Source organism: Pectinophora gossypiella, chromosome 1, assembly GCF_024362695.1.
Source record: "Pectinophora gossypiella chromosome 1, ilPecGoss1.1, whole genome shotgun sequence".
NCBI classification, from domain to species: domain Eukaryota; kingdom Metazoa; phylum Arthropoda; class Insecta; order Lepidoptera; family Gelechiidae; genus Pectinophora; species Pectinophora gossypiella.
This window is the reverse complement of record NC_065404.1, coordinates 15,911,471-15,930,499: the sequence shown is the minus strand read 5'-3', so window position 1 is coordinate 15,930,499 and position 19,029 is coordinate 15,911,471. Positions and strand designations below refer to the sequence as shown.

General features: G+C 37.3%; 1 protein-coding gene across 2 annotated transcripts in view; it reads right to left on the bottom strand.

The window, feature by feature from the left end:
- Window positions 1–19,029, bottom strand: part of LOC126370145 (zinc finger protein ush) — a 262,820-nt gene that overhangs the window by 123,625 nt on the left and 120,166 nt on the right. The window contains exon 1 of one of the 2 annotated variants that reach the window (XM_050014902.1): window positions 13,229–13,396. The exons of the other annotated variant lie outside the window; for it this stretch is intronic. Coding sequence (XP_049870859.1) covers window positions 13,229–13,313 — 85 coding nt within the window. The 5' untranslated portion in view covers window positions 13,314–13,396. Of the gene's footprint in view, window positions 1–13,228; window positions 13,397–19,029 lie in introns of those variants that run through there. 2 annotated transcript variants of the gene reach the window in all.

The window sequence follows — 19,029 nt, the reverse complement described above, 5'->3', positions numbered from 1 at the left end:
GTGCCAATGTGTTATTAATTTGCCTTAAGATGGTGATAAACTTCAGCATTCACTTGTAATGAACATTTGTGCGAATGTTACAATATGAGAACATTTCAGCGAGCATTCTATCGAGCGTTCTTGCTCATGAAAACGTTCATAGCAATGATAATGAAAATGATAATTTATTTGATAACATTCGTTACAGGTCATATTAGTTCACAACCTATCATATTACTTATTCCAACTAAAATAAATTGTATAATTACGTTAATACATTAGTAAAAAATAAAAATAATAAATTGTATAATTATATTAATAAATTAGTTTAAAATAATAAATTGTATAAGTAGTTACATTAATAAATCTGTCTAAAATTACAAATTGTGTAATTCGGTTTTAAATACTAGTTCATTAAAATTAACTCGATAGAGGCAAGTCTAGGAGTTCGGTAAAACAATAAAAGTTATGGTTTAGTAGCCAGGTTCTCATTTTGTATTTAAAACATTGCAATTATGGTGCATTTCGTATAGATTCGGGTAGGCGGTTGTATATGCAATGCAAATATGTGCAATGTATATCGTCGCTGGAAATTTCAATTGACGTAAGGGACAAATGACAGGTTTTCAGGAGAAACAAAAAACATTTCTTGATACTTAAAGTCTCATAACTTTCGTCATTCTAAACGTATTGAAAGACGTTAAATACCATAATTCTTAGAATTTTCTTGTCTACCACTTAAAAATAGAATTACTTTAATAACTAGCAAAATAAGAAAGTTACTAACCCTTACGCCCTTGTGTTATTTAAAAAACTTCCCTTACAACTATTAGGTAAACATTTTTTTTTGCATTTTTGGGTTGTAAAAGTCAGATTTTTTAATATTTTGTGTATTTTTGGGTTGTAAAGGTCAGTTTCTTTAATATTTTGGTAAAATATTGAAGTAAAGGTCTGTAAAAATTCACAACAATTGGTTAAAATCACTTATATTTATTGAAATTATAGTTGAATTTTACTTTGAGACATCTAAACACCATGTGCTTGAATATGTTTGCCGATTTTTAATAATAGGCAAATTAAAAAACACTACTTATTAAACATTTGTGTCATTTTAATCTTATTGTATCTAGTTTTGTTGAAATGCAGGTAAATTACCTATAGTATTAGGTTATCAGATTGAGAACAACATACAACAGAATTGACAGAATCGCACTTCACAGACACATTTTTCTTTTTAGCTTTCGGCATCATTAAAAAGTATCGCCCCTTCGATTTGAATTCTAAACAAAACGTGTCCTACTCTGATGGCGCTTGAACACAACCACTGTGAACGCAACTGAGGAGCCGAGCCATTACCGTGGGTCGCGAACCCGCGAGCGGGTACGGGTAGGGAGGGCCACAAGGCTCCGTCCTCTCCTTTAACTATTTTCATGGTATACTAGTGACATTCCCAAATCCCCTAAGACCGAACTAGCTTTATTTGCGGATGATACAGCCATCTATTCTTCGTGCCGTGGTCGAGTTATGATGACCGGAATTCTCCAACGCGCGGCCTTGGGCAAGTGGTTTCGCAAATGGAGAATCGAGGCAAAACCGGAAAAAAGTGCAGCGGTGTACTTTTCAAAGGGCTATTATAACACGCCACGGTCACGCCGTTAACTTAAAGTTATCAAGATGTTTGGCAAGCCGATCCCTTGGGAGGAGCAAGTCAAATATCTCGGCGTAGTCTTAGATAGACGTCTTCCTTTCAAGGCCCATATCAGACGTGTGCGCGATCGCGCCGCGTGTGTAATGGGCCGTCTTCATTGTCTCCTTAACAAGCGTAGTAAATTGCATCCTTCTGATCATGACCTATGCAGGGGTAGTTTTTGCTCACGCGAAACCCTCTCAAATCCACTGCCTACAGGTAATACAAAATCGTTTCAAGCGGAAAGCCACGGGAGCTCCGTGGTTCCTTCGAAATGAAAATCTGCACATTGACCTAGGTCTGCCAACCATTGCCGAATGGCTCAAATTAGCTTCAAAACTTTTTTCGATTCTGCTCCGCACCACCCAAATCCTTTGGTAGTTGCGGCTTCTGAATCCATCCAGCTTAGGGACGGTACTGACAAGTATCGGCTTTCTTTCTTTTCTTTCATTACTCTAGTCATAGTTGCAGCCAATCAGCTCGCGACTCCAAACACTTCAGGACCCCGATACCGACCCCACCGGCGTGGTCGACGACTTCCCTCAAGCAGCGCTTAATCGCTATCGACCCACTAGAGTCGATTAATTTCTTCAAATATTTTTCCTCTCAGACGACGCCCTGAGCCGAGGTTCGCGCCCAACTGGGCACCCTCAGACCTGTTCTCTTAAACGTTGTACCGGGTGAGAGCCTTCAGCGCTCGCCATTTTTCCGGCCAAGTAGTTAATGCCATCTGCGGCAAATCAACATAAGTCACGTCAAAAAAAGGGTGTGGAGGGGATTCGGTGCACGTACACGTGGGCGTAGGCATAAAATGTACGGCGAAAGAGTTGAGTAGTGTAATAAGGTCTTAAGCGAAGTTCTATCTTTGTTTATTTCTAAATGAAAGAATAATAATTAGTATACCAGTTTAGGTTGTATGGTAAATATAAAACTACAAGATTTTTAAGACAGCGGACTCATTGCTAGTTACGTCGTGTTAATACGTGTAAACATGATGACAAAATAAATAACCACAGTTACTTACGTCCCTATATCAATACTGTTTGTTATAATTTCATGTTAGCTTTAGTGTCGTAAAAGACATTGTCATAATTTAAATAACTTTTTTATAAATCAAGACCCTTACATCACTTAACTAAAAAAAAATTGTGATATACGTCATACTTTCAAAATCTTGGGTCCTTTACGCCGTTTTATTCAAAAATATCAGAAAATTCAATCGTTAATAAAATAAAAAATATGAGAGCTATTGGTATTTTAAATGTATCAATCGATGGAGAAAAACAAGCTCTATCGAATAATGCAATAAAAAAAATTTGACCAAATGTCCCTTACAGCAATTGAAATTTCCAGCGACGATATGCAATGTTAGGTTCTATGCTTGGCTCGGCTCGTTGATCAGTTCGACATATATAAAAACGGCGAATGAATGCCCAAAGTCTATCAGCACCTTTATGTGCAATTATTATTAACACAGTCGGCTCGACTATTTTAGACGGCGATACGGCTCTAACACAAATCTCGGTGAAGCGAGGGGGCTTAGTTCATCTTAAGATGAACGTGGTAGAGTGAGCATATGTTATAATATGTTTCATGATCACCATCATTCATTTAAGAGCCACGATCTTGTTGCATTCTTCATTCTTGTCTATCAAGGCCGTCATTTGTTTGACTTCCTTATAAGACACGACGTTCGTCTTCTCTTTAATTTGTTCCATGTAAGCTCTTCTTGGTCTTCCCCTTCCTTTTTTTCCTTCTATCTTCCCTTCTGTGATGTTTTTAATAAATCCGTTTAGTCCACTTTTATTACTGAACCTATAATAAGTAGCTAATTATTTCGAGGTTAGATTCCTAAGGCGGGATATTTCAGATATACTTGATTTAATTCGAGTCATCATCATCATCAGCCCATTAACGTCCCCACTGCTGGTGCACGGGCCTTCCCTATGGATGGATAGGGAGATCGGGCCTTAAACCACGCGGGCCCAGTGCGGATTGATGGTTATTAACGATCGCTAATGCAGCCGGGACCTCGGAGGAGCTTTGAGGTCACCCATCCTATGACCGGCCTTTGCGAAAGTTGCTTAACTTCAACAATCGCAAACCGAGCGCGTTTACCGCTGCGCCACCGAGCTCCTCGAGTAAAAGCTATTTATTCGTTAATTAATTTTAGTCTAAAAACTAACAATCAACAAGTTACAACATCATAATACTGAACTTAAAATTAGCTCCAACCTAATAATATAAACGGTTGTTTTATCTGTATGTTCATACGGGCACTATCTATGTCTACCTTTTGCCCCCATAATGTTGATAGTCGACTGGCAATCTACTAAAACATCACACATGTTTGAATCATTATCATATGCGTGAACAACTTGTCTAGACAGACAACACGAGACATTATGAAGCGACCGTCTTTTCACTAACACTGCTGACGCGACCATTATAATCGGCGATACGGCTCAACTTATCACGTTGGTCTAAGAGAAAACTCGGTGAGGTAAAGGTACTTAGTTCATCTTGCGATGGATGTAACTCTGGCTAGCACAATTGGGAAAATAGTAGTCTTATGGTATGTTTTGATTTGTTTTGTGGATGAAGCAAGAGAAGTGTATCAGGATCGAAACAAATGTAAGTCGTCTCTGCTTACCCGTGTACGATATGATTTTTGAAAAAAGAAGGTAAGCATACGTCATCGTGCAAATGAGAGCAGGACATACATATAGTGTACAATCTAGCACGAAAGAGACAACATAAAAGTCGATTAAGGTAACTTTTATATAGAAAAAGAGGTCTGCACAATAACCAGGGCATCAGTGTTGGTGAAGTCGGACATCGACCTCACAAGTTAACAACCCAAACGATAGAAGAAGAGCAACAGAATTCACTAGTAGCATATTTTATAACCTCACACACACTAACCCACAACCCGAACCCTCTCACAATAAATCCCTCTATCTAGAGAAACTCATTAAAACTAGATTGCTCCAAAGATATAAGATAAAAACGTTTTGAAAAGATACAGGCATATTCTGAAGGCGTGCTATCGCGCCGAGCGATCTCGTGATAGTATCGCAATGCGATCGCCGCGTTTTCGGCGATAACGCCCCCCTACCCTGCCTCCCCTAGCTTTTTTGAATAGACGGAGAGTGTAACTTGGGCGTTATAGAGCTTTTTTGATGAGGCTTTTTTTAGTAGTTATTGTTTTAGTAGTTTGGGTTGATGGGGTTGGTAATCCACCTCACAACCCACACGATAGAAGAAGAGTATTTATTGACTGTTTTTTTTAATGCACCCATCACTCTACTCACTTATAAAAAGGATCATAAATAGTCGTATTTTTTTTCCATAACATAAACAGAAGGTCACGACTATTGTGGTAGGCAGAAGTAAAATCAAAAAGCAAAAGTTCAGTCACTGATCCCAGCGAATTATTTGTAAACAGTGGTGAAATTATAAATTAGTTGTCATAATTATAAAATTTATGTTTTTGTAGGTGTTTTTGGTCTATTACAGAAACGACGTGTAACCAGGAGGTCTTAAGTGCAACCAGTTAATTTATTACTTTGCAAGAAACTGATTGGACTTTTGCAGGTTATTGTACATCCATCGCAAGATGAACTAACTATCCACAATTCACCGAGCTTTCTGTTACACCAACGTGATAGGTACTTAATTCTTGTTGCACCATCCCGCATTTAAGTTGTTTGTAAACGTTTGATTCCAGGCTGGAAGAAATTGCTCTAGAGTAATTAAACCTGCCCAAATTGTACTGTATTCATGTGTTATGTCTGATTGTTGAAATTTAGTTTTGTGCAATGAAGTATATTTGATTTGATTTGATAAGTGGTGAGCCGTATCGCCGTCTATAACGGTCGAACCAAAACCACTGTTATTAACATTTAGTTATTTTTTTCCTTACTGCTACGTGTATATATTATAAGTATCCCATTACGTATTAAAAACGTGAGTTTATAAATAATATTATGCTGTTACGATCCCTATTCATTCTTCTCTTTCGTCATACCTAGCAACCCGATACGTCCGTCCCTCTCGCACTAAAGCGCGCACGGTTCGATGGTGCGGCCTGTTATCGCGATGTGGTGTTATCACAACGCTCAGGATCGCGATAGGACCCGCTGAAATAAATGGAAAGCTGAGCGTGACGGTGTTATGTGCGCCCTCGGCGAACGTAGTACTCGATGGAATATTTTCGTCATGTTACTTTTGCGAATTTGTTTTTTTCTTCTCCTATCTTATATCGTATGGGTTGTGTGGTTACCAACCTCGTCAACCCTGGTGTCAGCGTTATTATTGAGCCGCCAAAGGCCCCTGACACTCATGTAACGACTACATACTTACATCAGTGAGTAGTAACCGGGACCAACGACTTAACGTGCCTCCCGAAGCACGGATCATCATACTTTAGCAAACTAAGGATCACGAAGTAATTTTTGTGATATGTCCCCACCGGGATTCGAACCCGTTGTCCCGGGATCGTGAGCTCAACACTCGACCACTGGACCACAGAGGCCGTAATTTGGTTTTTTGATATACGTGATAGTTCTATCCATACATAAGTTATGTCAGGGGCCTTTGGCAGGACTGATGAAGTTGGTAATACCACACGATAGAAGATACCTCTGTTAGGATATTTATCTCTATAAGGATTTGAATCCCAGCTCGAGTTTTAAACCACTGAATTCGAATTTATGAGTTTGAATGAAGGTTTGGATCATATATGATTATTATTTGGGTCACAGGATTTGTGGCCGGATTATAGCATTAGGCTCGCCCCTATAACATTAGGTCTTAAACACAGTTGGCGAAGAGTGGATGCCTCTCTCTTACTCAGCGTACCTCTTTCCGTTTTTAGTACTGCTAGATTTAGTGTACTGAGATAAATAGGTATATACAAGTCACGCTCTTAACCTCCATAGCGGTAGATTGAATCACCTTTTACACAAATTGTTGACATACTTATTTTGATATTTTGATACCTATTGAATATTCAAGATTGATTATCATGAACCGTATGATGTCATATATATCTTATTACCATGATTCTGAACAACATTACAGAACGAACCATAGAAGTTAAAAATAAAAAAATGAGTTTTTTTTTTAACGTGGCTCAAGAGTCAAAGACGTGGCTCAAGAGACAAAGACGTGGCTCTAGAGACAAGAATGTCGGTCAAGAGACAAGAACGTGGCTCAAAAGACCAGAGCGTCGCTCAAGAGACAAGAAGGTGACTCAAGTGACAAAAGCGTGGCTCAAGGGATAAGAGCGTGGCTGAAGAGACAAGAGTGTAGCTCTTTAATTAGACAAGAACCTGTCCACATCACATGACCCGTTCGCTCTCATCTCGCGCGCACTGTGGGCTGTTCAACTCACGCGCAATATAATTGATTCGCGCGCGGGCGGGGCGCTGAAAGGTCGCGGGTTCGACGCCTAGCCGTACATAATGACGTACAGATCTTTGTCAGTCAATTTGATTTGTTCTGTTATCAACAATATGCTAATATACTTAAAGAATGGCGCAATAACTGTTTTTTATCTGTGGTATGTCGGTTGGTAAAAGTTGTTAGTATTTTAGAGGGAGCTTTTATCATAGTTATATTAATATATTGGAATTGAAAAATAGTCTGTATAATCAGTTACATATTGGCAATAAACACAACTTATAAATTTACTGAGTCAAAATTAAGGTAATTAAAAATAATGTTTAAAAACATGTTATCATCACATTAAAAACCTCAAAAATAACATTATTTCTCCACTATTCAATAGATGTTATTATACATATAATAAACCTTCCTATTGAATCTCTCTATCTATTAAAAAAACCGCATCAAAATCCGTTGCGTAGTTTTAAAGATTAAAACGTACATAGGGATATAGGGACAGAAAAAGCGACTTTGTTTTATACTATGTAGTGATTCAACATTGAAACTTTTATCCACAAGCAAACTGACAGCACATCCTGAGCACTCCATACGAAGATCTCATTCTTGTTGTATCACCTAACGCGTAAGTGAGAGGCACAGTCTGCGCGCTCTCTCTTTCTCCTTAGCGCCTACAAGATTCGAGCAAGCATACAGCATGCAGCATGCAGGGATGCAGAACCAACTCTATATTGTAACCTAACCTAACTTGTACGATTCAATTTGTGTGAGATATCCTCTCTGTGGGGAGGTAGAGGGGGTGAAGTCGGCGCCCGATACGAATTGGTGCGGGGCGGAGAGTAACCGTTCTCTCTCTCTCTCTCTCTCTCTCTCTCTCTCTCTCTCTCTCTCTCTCTCCTTGGCATTTTTTTTTTATTTTTTTGAGTAACCGTTGTATATGAGGTATTAATCTTTATGTTTACTGACGTTACAACCCGAGAAGAAAATGGTTCCAAATTCAAACTTTTATCCACAAGCAAACCCAGAGTAAACCCGTAGTTCAGCGAACATTCATCCATCCTTTACACGTTTCTACAAAAACGCGATCCCCGATAGCGCAGCGATGTATACCACTGATAGCCCGTTCGATTCCCGTGCGATGCCAGCCGCAGATAACGCTGTTTTGGGAAAAAAATATACCCATAGAAACAATGAATTTGGAGTTGTAATACTCATAACAGTTTTAAGAGCCGTGGCAGCCCAATTGGTAGAACACTTGTCTCTCACTTTGAGGTCGCAAGTTCGAATACAGTACTGGCCTAAACCAATGATAGCCGAATTTGTTTTCGAAACCATGTTTGGATCATAAATGATTATCACGTGCTCAGCGGCGACGGAAAACATCGTGAGGAAACCCACATTGCTGCATTTTCAGAGGTATGTAACCTAACCTGTATTGGGCTGGTCTTCCCTTCGAGGGTTGGAAGGTCAAATTAAGATGAAGTGTACAGGAATCAGCACCATTAAGTGTTTAGTGTTAAGTTATCAGGGTTAAGTGAGTGTTCTGTGGGTTCTTTTTGGTTAATTAGAAAATAAAATAAACAACAAAAAAAAACAAAATCTGATGTCCTATATATTACAAGTTTACTTAGTTTAGGCATCAGCCATCTACAAAAAAAAACAGCTTGTAGCTATTAAATAAGTAAGTAAGTTAAGTTTCTTTGTAATTTATTTTTTGTGGTTTGGAAATAAAAATGTATATATATTATTATTATTATTAAAGCTTTAATTTTAACATGACGTAATGGGTACGTTTTCCAAGTTAAATGACTGTGCAACTCATCAGAACACTAACCTGCAGTCGGACAAACATAATATCACGCTTATTTCCCGTTGGGTTATGCAGAGACTAAGGAATTCCACTTACTACGATCCTTACATACCACCTTCCCTTCTTCTACTCTCATTAAAGAGAAGTCTTTGATGCATGAAGACGCATGCTTGGTGGTTTGACGGCCGGGCAGGAATACAGATATAACTCACGCCTTTAATCCCTATAGGGGTAGAGACCACGGGGTTGGTTTGCATGTGGACACTTGGCAAGGCGGGAAGACAACAGATGGACTAAGGCTGTTACTGATGTCCAAGGGATGGTATGCGATATCGAGTCAGACAACCAGCTCGGCGGTCGGATGACATTGTGAGGTATGCCGGAAAGCAATGGATGAGACTTGCACAGGACCGGAAAGGATGGCGTGAAAGAGAGAAGGCTTATACCCAGCAGTGGGTGGACACAGGCTGAGTAGATAGATAGTAGATAGGGGTACCTATTTTTTTTTTTTTGACGTGACTTATTGTAGATTTGCCACAGATGGCATTAACTACTTGGCCGGACAAATGGGGAGCGCTGAAGACTCTCACCCGGTACAACGTTCAAGACAACAGGCCTGAGGGTGCCCAGTTGGGCGCGAACCTCAAAAAAACAATGAAATGAAAAGACACTTATGAAATAAAATACAACAAAAATAAACTGATATAAAATTAAATAAAAATTAAATAAAATAAATAATGATCTAAGTACTTATATAATCTTTTATCTTTTTTCAACCCGTTATTTGCCTAACGCTACGCAAATAGGTACTCTATTTTTAATATTCAAAGTAAACTCCAACAAATTTTCTCTACAACATTGCAAGATAAGAGAGCCTAGTGCACAATGAAAGAATAAAAAATAAAAATAGATAAACATCAACAAAACCGTCTTTATAACGAAGTAATCTGGTTACCTCATCTCAGCTGAGATCTGATACGAGCATCTCACACAATTTATCTTGCTACAACCATCTTAACAAAGCACACCATATTTCTCTAAACTAGAATAATAAAATGCATAGCGAACACACACACACACACACACACACACACGCACGCGCGCGCACATGTAGGTTCCTTACATTACAACGTAGTAGATAAACAGTAGATGAACTAAGTACCCAACACCTCACCGAGTTAAACGTTGTACCGTGTGAGAACCTTCAGCGCTCTCCATTTGTCCGGCCAAGTAGTTAATGCCATCTGCGGCAAATCTACAATAAGTCCCGTCACAAAAATAAACACCTCACCGAGCTTTCTGTTAGACCAGCGTGATAGGTGGTGAGCCGTATCGCCGTCTATAACGGTCGAGCCAACTGCGAGAAAACAGCACTTAGGATAAATTAATAACTCAATAGAATTACCTCGCCTTATAGTGAGCCAAGCAAGCTCCTTTTTGAAAAATTTGAATGTGTTTTTTTTTTAACAAAATTTTGCAATGTACAAGATAGTTTCAATCCAGGTTAAAAATTGTAGCTTCAATTAAAAAAATCAAATCAAATTACTTAAATTAAACCAAATCAAATTAAATTAAATCAAATTAAATTTCTGGCATTTGCTGAGCTGCAGCCGTTTCGGCATTATTTATAATTCTATTGTTAATGACTAACTACCACTCAACAATATATGTAATTATGTATTTTTTGCCGAATAAATATTTTCTTTCTTTCTTTCAATTTTTACCTGGAATAAAATTAACTTAACATAACATAAGCTCCAAGTATCCCGGTTCTGTGCGAGTTCTATCCAGTCTTTTCGATAACCGTCGAGATCATCGCGCCATCGTTTCTGGGGTCTACCACGTCTACGGTGTCCGTCCTGTGGTACCCAGTGCGTGATGATCTTTACCGAACCGGGATACTTGGAAAGGTATGGGGGAGGCCTTTGCTCAGCACTGGGCCCCCGTGATGGTTTAAGGCCCGATCTCCCTATCCATCCATAGGGAAGACCCGTGCCCCAGCAGTGGGGACGTTAATGGGCTGGTGATGATGATGTACACTCAGCCCGGACACTACGTACAAAAATCTCATTCTTACCGTATGCTGCCTAACGCGTAAGTGTGAAGGAGACAGACAATCCGCGCGCGCTCTCCCTTACTCCTTAGCGACTTACGGCCATTTAAGACTAAAGTATGACCCAGAGGTAGTGACATCGACCTTGCCCGCCTTTGCTTGTCAACCTTTTTTGTTTACATTTTTATAAATAGAAAACCGAACTGCAAACATCGACATAAAATTCCCGTTCAAATTACGGAACCCTTAGAGAAATGACGGGTGTGTGAATGAGAGGGACGCAACCAACCAACTACCGATCGTCTGATAAGCACCCGCTTATCTCCCCAAGAGATTTCATGTCCATTATCAAGTATACGGGATATCCATGCTAGTATATTCATTTAGGTTGGGCAGTTAGGGAATATCTATAATATATGTCGAGTAAGCAGTTACCTAATTGAAAGGACGCTTGACTAACACTGTGAGGTCACAGGTCCTAAACCAACGATTTACGAATTTGTTTTCGTGTTCACGTTTGGATAATAAATGTTTATATTTTTAGAGCGCTATTTTTCCGTAGTCAGGTCTTCTTCTTTGCGAGTCGATGGCGATCGAAACTAAATTTTTGCTGACCAATAATTGGCCACGCTTACGGCATTGTCAGTGGCTTCGTACAGGTCTTTAATAGTGCAGGTGTTAGGGCACTTAGGACAGCACAAAAGGTGAGCCATAGTTTGTGGTGATACTCCACACTCGCAATCATCGTAGTCAGGTTTTAGTTTTTAAACTTATATTTTTTATTTATTTAGTAGATCATTGTTCCTTCCTGTACATAGGTAATTAAACGTATCAACAAGTACTTAGGTATACGATAAAAAAATCTTCTTCATTTAATCTTAATAATAATCATTCATATCATACGAATCAAATATAAACCGCAAATTACATTCAAAACTTATCAGTTTTTTATCTATAGAATCTAAATCTACGTTGACCTCAGACAGATTGACAGGTGCCGTCTCTCTCTAGCACGAGATAACGCGATGTGACAGACAGAGATGCACGCCGACATGTACTAGATATGACATTGACAGCTGCTGTCAAAATATGGACACGCCACACAGAGGAGGAATATCAAGTAGCTTTCATTTATTTATAAAGGTAGGCCAAAATTCTTCCGCACCGGCACTGATACAGTTTTCAGTTTTTACCCGACTGCAGCTAAGCAAAATGAAGGGTTATGTGTATGACAGCTATATGACGTTTGTTTCCTCATAACTTCTAAACCACTTATCAGAATTTAACAAATGAGGTGTCACTGGAAGCGTCATGATTGTCCGGTAGATATATGCTATACGACGTCACACTGAATTCAATGTGGCCCTTCCAACTCTACTACTATTTAGCGCCCGCGCCATAAATCTTTTTCGTAAGTCTACTGTAAATGAATACTCAAAACTCTACTCTTAAAAAGCCATAAGCGCGATAGTGAATTATAAAACGTCGAAGATAAACCGATATGTTATAAAGTTCGAAAGCTATTTGAGTTTGTAAGTCATAAATTCATTCAATAATATGTAATATCCGAGGCGGAAAAATCAAATCGTGATTGCGAAGCCATCGCCTGATTAGTTTTACTGTCACAAGATATCTTGGAGTGCAATAAAAATCCCGTATTTACTTCCGAACCACTGTCACTTATCAGACATACAAACAAGATAAAATACTAACAATCTTAACGACATTTTTATCGCGATTCCGGCGAAACTCTCGTAAACTACCAAAGATAATATTTACTTCAAAATATTACTGACTTCAAGTTCAAAACTGGAGATATAACTTCTCAATACTTTAATAATTCAGTACTTCAAATTGACTTCAAAGAAAAGCGCTAAAATTAAAATGGCTTCAAAATTTTAATAACATAAAGTCTTAACAAATACAAGGCCTACATGCAAAATAAAAGTGGAGTAAATGAATCACTAAGATAAAAGGTTATCGCACATCTATTGTTCATTGTTTTGCGCAAAATTCAAACAGTTGTCGGTCTTAAAACCTTCAGTAATTTTGGCAGAAGTGTTCACTACATAAAATTAAGAGAATTTTAAATTAAAGTATTTAAAACTCGCCTTTTTAGAGAGTCACTAGATATATAACATTATAATTTAAAGAACTGTATCTTCTCGGGCTTGTAAAAGTAAATATAATAGTGATAGAAATATTTATAGAATTCTAAAATATGGTAGGGTTGTTCTAGAGCAAATCATTAAAAAAAACTTTATTGTAAACATGTTGTAAACAATCTTACTTGAAGTCTTAGAGTCAGCGCCACCTGCCGGCAACTCCGCACACGCCATCTCCAGTTGTTTCAGGTATCTTAGCCACAATAACATCACAGGAACGTTCGTAAACTACAAAATAACACTGGGTTTTTTTATTATTTTTGTTTTTAACCGTCGAGCCGTCATTCTTTAGCCGAGGGGAGTGAGTGACTGGCTGAGCGCGCCCCCCTCTTTCGCCACACCGACGGAACCGACACACACAGCCGCGTCTTATCAGTTCTAACTAGCAATGGCCGGGCCGAGATAGTATCGGGCCGCGGTAACGTTGCATTGAAAGATAAAGTCGCGATCGTATCGTTATGTTTGAATAAACTTGTATGAAATGTCAAATAAAAAAAAGCCATAAAGCAAGGGGCGATTTTTGATAGTGCCACGGTCTGTGGAAAGGTTGGAGTTTGGAGTGTTTTGCGATCGTGTTTTGTTTTTAGCTTTGTTTTGTCTCTAGCTTCGCGTGAGATAGGTGCTTTGGGGGTGCTCAGAGGTAATGAAGCGAAAGTACGCAACCTTGAAGATCGACACTGATCTTGAGAATGATGACAAGGATAATAATTAATACAGTCATAAACGTCGAAAAAATAAACATTAACTTTCAGTTTCAAAATCTAATACATACATAAACTCACGCCTCTTTCCCACCGGGGTAACCAGTGACTATGGAATTCCACTTGCTTTGATCCTGACACATTTAAAAAACAAATCTCGTTCTATCAAAATCGTTCCACTTACTATACAGTGTATCGAAGTGAGAGTAACTACAATGTAATTAGAGAAACCAAGGCCTCAGCCTGAATCGATCGATTCACAATCAATTTGTCGATATCGATCTAGAATCGCTATCTTTGATTGATCGGAGCATGATCACTTTATCACTATCCAACGCTAGCTCTAAATCACTGGATAGGAACGCACGCGGTGGTAAAGTTGATAAGATAGAAGAGAGAAGGTAGTAAGATTGGTTTCATTCATTTTATTAAGACAACTGAAGCCCATACAATAGAACTTAAAACTAGATATTTTAGGGATTTGTTTTCGATATCGTCTCCCTGAAGTGTCGAAACAAAACTCCAGAAAATAAATAAACCAAATTGCGTTACGTACATAATTATATAAATACATAGATTTAGGAGCGCGAAAAAAAATAATTGTATGTATTTTCGGCACTTTCTCAATAAGTTTGCTACATCGTCGACGACGAGGTTAAGAGGGGGAGTATGGTCTAAAGATTAAACACATTTCAATAAAAAAAAGTTTCCACTCTAATTGCAACTTATTACCTAAAAAAATCTTACCTTTTTCCGGATTAATTTCAAATAAATTATATATAATAATTAATAAATTAATTAATAAATAAATAATAAAAATAAATAATAATTATTATTATTTATCAATTTATTTAAATTAATTATATTATTATTGTTTATATTCGTAAGTTTATGTCCTTTGTATATATTGTTGTGCAATAAAGTATTATTGATTGATTGATAAATATTTTTTATGTACCTCTTCCAAACTGTCCCATGGTACCCATTTGGAGTACTTACCTGGAAAAATGAACACAAAATCGTTAGAAAATGTCTATCTTTCATTTACTACCACCATCAAAGCCACATTTATATTTTTAGTAATGCGAAAGTAGATAATATTAGTAATAAGCTCTGTCTGTCTGTTTTTTTTACGCTTAACAGCTGTAGCAGCTAAAAAAAATTAAAAAAAATTGAAGGGAAGAGAGAAAGGGGTAGACCTAGGATAACATTTATGAAACAAATAAAAGAGAAGGTGCAGGTAACCAGTGACTATGGAATTCCACTTGCTTTGATCCTGACACATTTAAAAAACAAATCTCGTTCTATCAAAATCGTTCCACTTACTATACAGTGTATCGAAGTGAGAGTAACTACAATGTAATTAGAGAAACCAAGGCCTCAGCCTGAATCGATCGATTCACAATCAATTTGTCGATATCGATCTAGAATCGCTATCTTTGATTGATCGGAGCATGATCACTTTATCACTATCCAACGCTAGCTCTAAATCACTGGATAGGAACGCACGCGGTGGTAAAGTTGATAAGATAGAAGAGAGAAGGTAGTAAGATTGGTTTCATTCATTTTATTAAGACAACTGAAGCCCATACAATAGAACTTAAAACTAGATATTTTAGGGATTTGTTTTCGATATCGTCTCCCTGAAGTGTCGAAACAAAACTCCAGAAAATAAATAAACCAAATTGCGTTACGTACATAATTATATAAATACATAGATTTAGGAGCGCGAAAAAAAATAATTGTATGTATTTTCGGCACTTTCTCAATAAGTTTGCTACATCGTCGACGACGAGGTTAAGAGGGGGAGTATGGTCTAAAGATTAAACACATTTCAATAAAAAAAAGTTTCCACTCTAATTGCAACTTATTACCTAAAAAAATCTTACCTTTTTCCGGATTAATTTCAAATAAATTATATATAATAATTAATAAATTAATTAATAAATAAATAATAAAAATAAATAATAATTATTATTATTTATCAATTTATTTAAATTAATTATATTATTATTGTTTATATTCGTAAGTTTATGTCCTTTGTATATATTGTTGTGCAATAAAGTATTATTGATTGATTGATAAATATTTTTTATGTACCTCTTCCAAACTGTCCCATGGTACCCATTTGGAGTACTTACCTGGAAAAATGAACACAAAATCGTTAGAAAATGTCTATCTTTCATTTACTACCACCATCAAAGCCACATTTATATTTTTAGTAATGCGAAAGTAGATAATATTAGTAATAAGCTCTGTCTGTCTGTTTTTTTTACGCTTAACAGCTGTAGCAGCTAAAAAAAATTAAAAAAAATTGAAGGGAAGAGAGAAAGGGGTAGACCTAGGATAACATTTATGAAACAAATAAAAGAGAAGGTGCAGGTCGTGTCGTATCGGGAGGTGAAGGTTTTGGCGGGAAGAAGAGAGGAATGGGGATTACTCCACCGACAAGAGCGCAGCTCTTAAATAGAGAGAGAGAGAGAGCTGTAGCAGCTATTTAGATCAAATTTGGTATGGAGATAGTTTGAGACCTAGAGAAGAACATAGGATACATTTTATCTAGGAAATCATCCCCTAAAGGGTTGAAACGGGCATGAAAAAATGGTGACTTTGTCCACGCGGGCAAAGTCACGGATGGAAAGCTCGTTATTTATAAACCATCAATTTAAATTTATTAACAACCGTATTACATATTGGCGATACAATCGGATATCTCGTCAACCTCGTCAGGTAAATACGACGACAGATTATATTATGGAGTAATAACGGGGTGCTTTAACCAGTGATGGAGCTAGGAGAAATATTATCTCGAGATTTTCGAGAATTTCGAGATTCTTGAGAATTTTTAACTGACGTAAAAAAAATTAAATCACGCATTACTTAATTCATACTTGCATATTTAATTATTTCATACTTAACTCATACTTAATTCATACTTCACACTTGCGTATTATTAAATATAAAAATCTTTACCTTTTCTTTTCTATTAAAATAAAATAAACTAAGTTTATCTCCGACGACGTTCAGTCATTCTAATCGACGCCATTAATAAATTACACAATTATCACTACAGGTACGAAATTTATTTTAATAAATGACTGCATTTTCGACAAAAAAAAATAGCAACATTGAGGGCCAGTTAAAGACTCCATTCTGTCACTGCACACCGCAACCGGCTCTCACTAATTATTAGTTTAGTAACACAAGTGACTTGTAATTATTATTTATCAGTCGAGTTACCAGCCTGCAATTATTATTTAATCTGTGTTCTAGCGCGTCTGCAGCTGTAATGGACTAAGATTCGGTTCTGATGGCAGATAGGTACCACAAGGCTATGATTGCTGATATGGGGCAGGTGGATGGCTAGAGAGGGGACGCGAGTCAGTTAATGACTCACTATTCTATATACGATTCAAAGTGTAACTGTGTTACCTACTGGATAAAGATATTTTCGAATTTGAATTTGACTAATGTGAGTCGTTTACATCGTATCTCATGAATAATGTGTAGACCACTAAGAACCAGATGTTTACCAGAAAGGTTTAGAGACTATGAAATGAATCTATTTACCTACGAATAAGCTCTGAATTCTACAGAAAAGGAGAAATATTGGAAGGTATGAAAGAAGAGCGAGACTCCCTGGAGAAGAACAAAACTTGGATTTATGTAAACAAAGAAGATACCACTGGTCAACGGTGTATTACCGGCAAATGAATTTTCACGAAAAAAGCAAATGTTATGCCAGAAAACACTAATTCCCGTACTCACAAGCAAAAATAAAGAATGTGTTACCTACACAAAAACTGCGTGTATTTCTTTTAAAATACATACTTACCGGTAAAATTACTATTAAATTACAATTAAGTAATATCATTTGCTCTACATAAAAACTCATTATTCTTCCAAAATAAAAGCAGACTAGGTACGTACTTGACTTACAAAAATACAGAACTGATTCATATCTTCAAAAAGAACTAATTCAAACAACTGATTCACTCACAGCTCTACCAACGAGCTCACAAGGCTCAACATGTAGAGATCTTAGCCGGCGATTGTGTATCTGCGCCACATCTGCGCTGGCGCACACATTTACATTAAACTATTATTTTTTAGACCATTCCCTATCTTTTTATCACCGATTAAGTTTTTGTAGCTCATTTTGTATTTTATTTTGTAGGATTCGCCAAAAAGTATAAAGTTGTGTATTGCAATCTCGATTGAGGCAAGTAATAAAGAAGTTCACAATAATACATTCTTTATTTTCGATATATTTTTTTATACTTTTTTACTCCTATTTTATTAATACAAAATCGAACTATAGGCTACCAAAAGTTGAAACTTGGTAGAGCCATATATGATAGGTCGGCGGGGTCGCAGTTGTGTGCAATTGGATAGTTTCCTAGGTCAAATAAAAATTATGAAATTCTGATGAATACTACGTAAAATAAAAACAGGGGGGTTAAAATGGCCACATCGAAGCAATTCATCTAAGAAAGCAATATTGCTATTTGACATTTGTTTGCCCTGCGCAATTACTTTTATATGCGCAAACGCAAATTGCGATATTGCTTTCTGAGATGAATTGCTTCGATGTGGCCTTTTTAACCCCCCTGATCCAACGGTGATAAAAAACGTTTTCTGTTTAACTTATTTACGAATTTGAATATAGAAAAATGTAATAATAAGATCGACATTTTGTCACGTTTTTCTATATGATTCACATTTTTCTATTTTTCTATATGATTTCTATTGAAACGTCACAAATAAATAAAAAGAAATAAACAAATTTATTTGTATTTATTTATTTGTGACGAAATAAACAAATTTATTTCTTTTTATTTATTTGTGACGTTTTTCTACGACGTCACGGGTTGCTTTTTCATACAAGTCTCTCTCTCTCTCTCTCTAGTTTACATCATCACCAGCCCATTAACGTCCCCACTGCTGGGGCACGGGCCTTCCTTATGGATGGATAGGGAGATCGGGCCTTAAACCACCACGCGGGCCCAGTGCGTATTGGTGGTTATTAACGACTGCTAATGCAGCCGGGACCAACGGCTTAACGTGCCTTCCGAAGCACGGAGGAGCTCGAGATGAAAACTTTTTTTTTTGTGGTCACCCATCCTAAGACCGGCCTTTGCGAAAGTTGCTTAACTTCAACAATCGCAGACCGAGCGCGTTTACCGCTGCGCCACCGAGCTCCTCAATCTGCCTAAAGGTTAAGT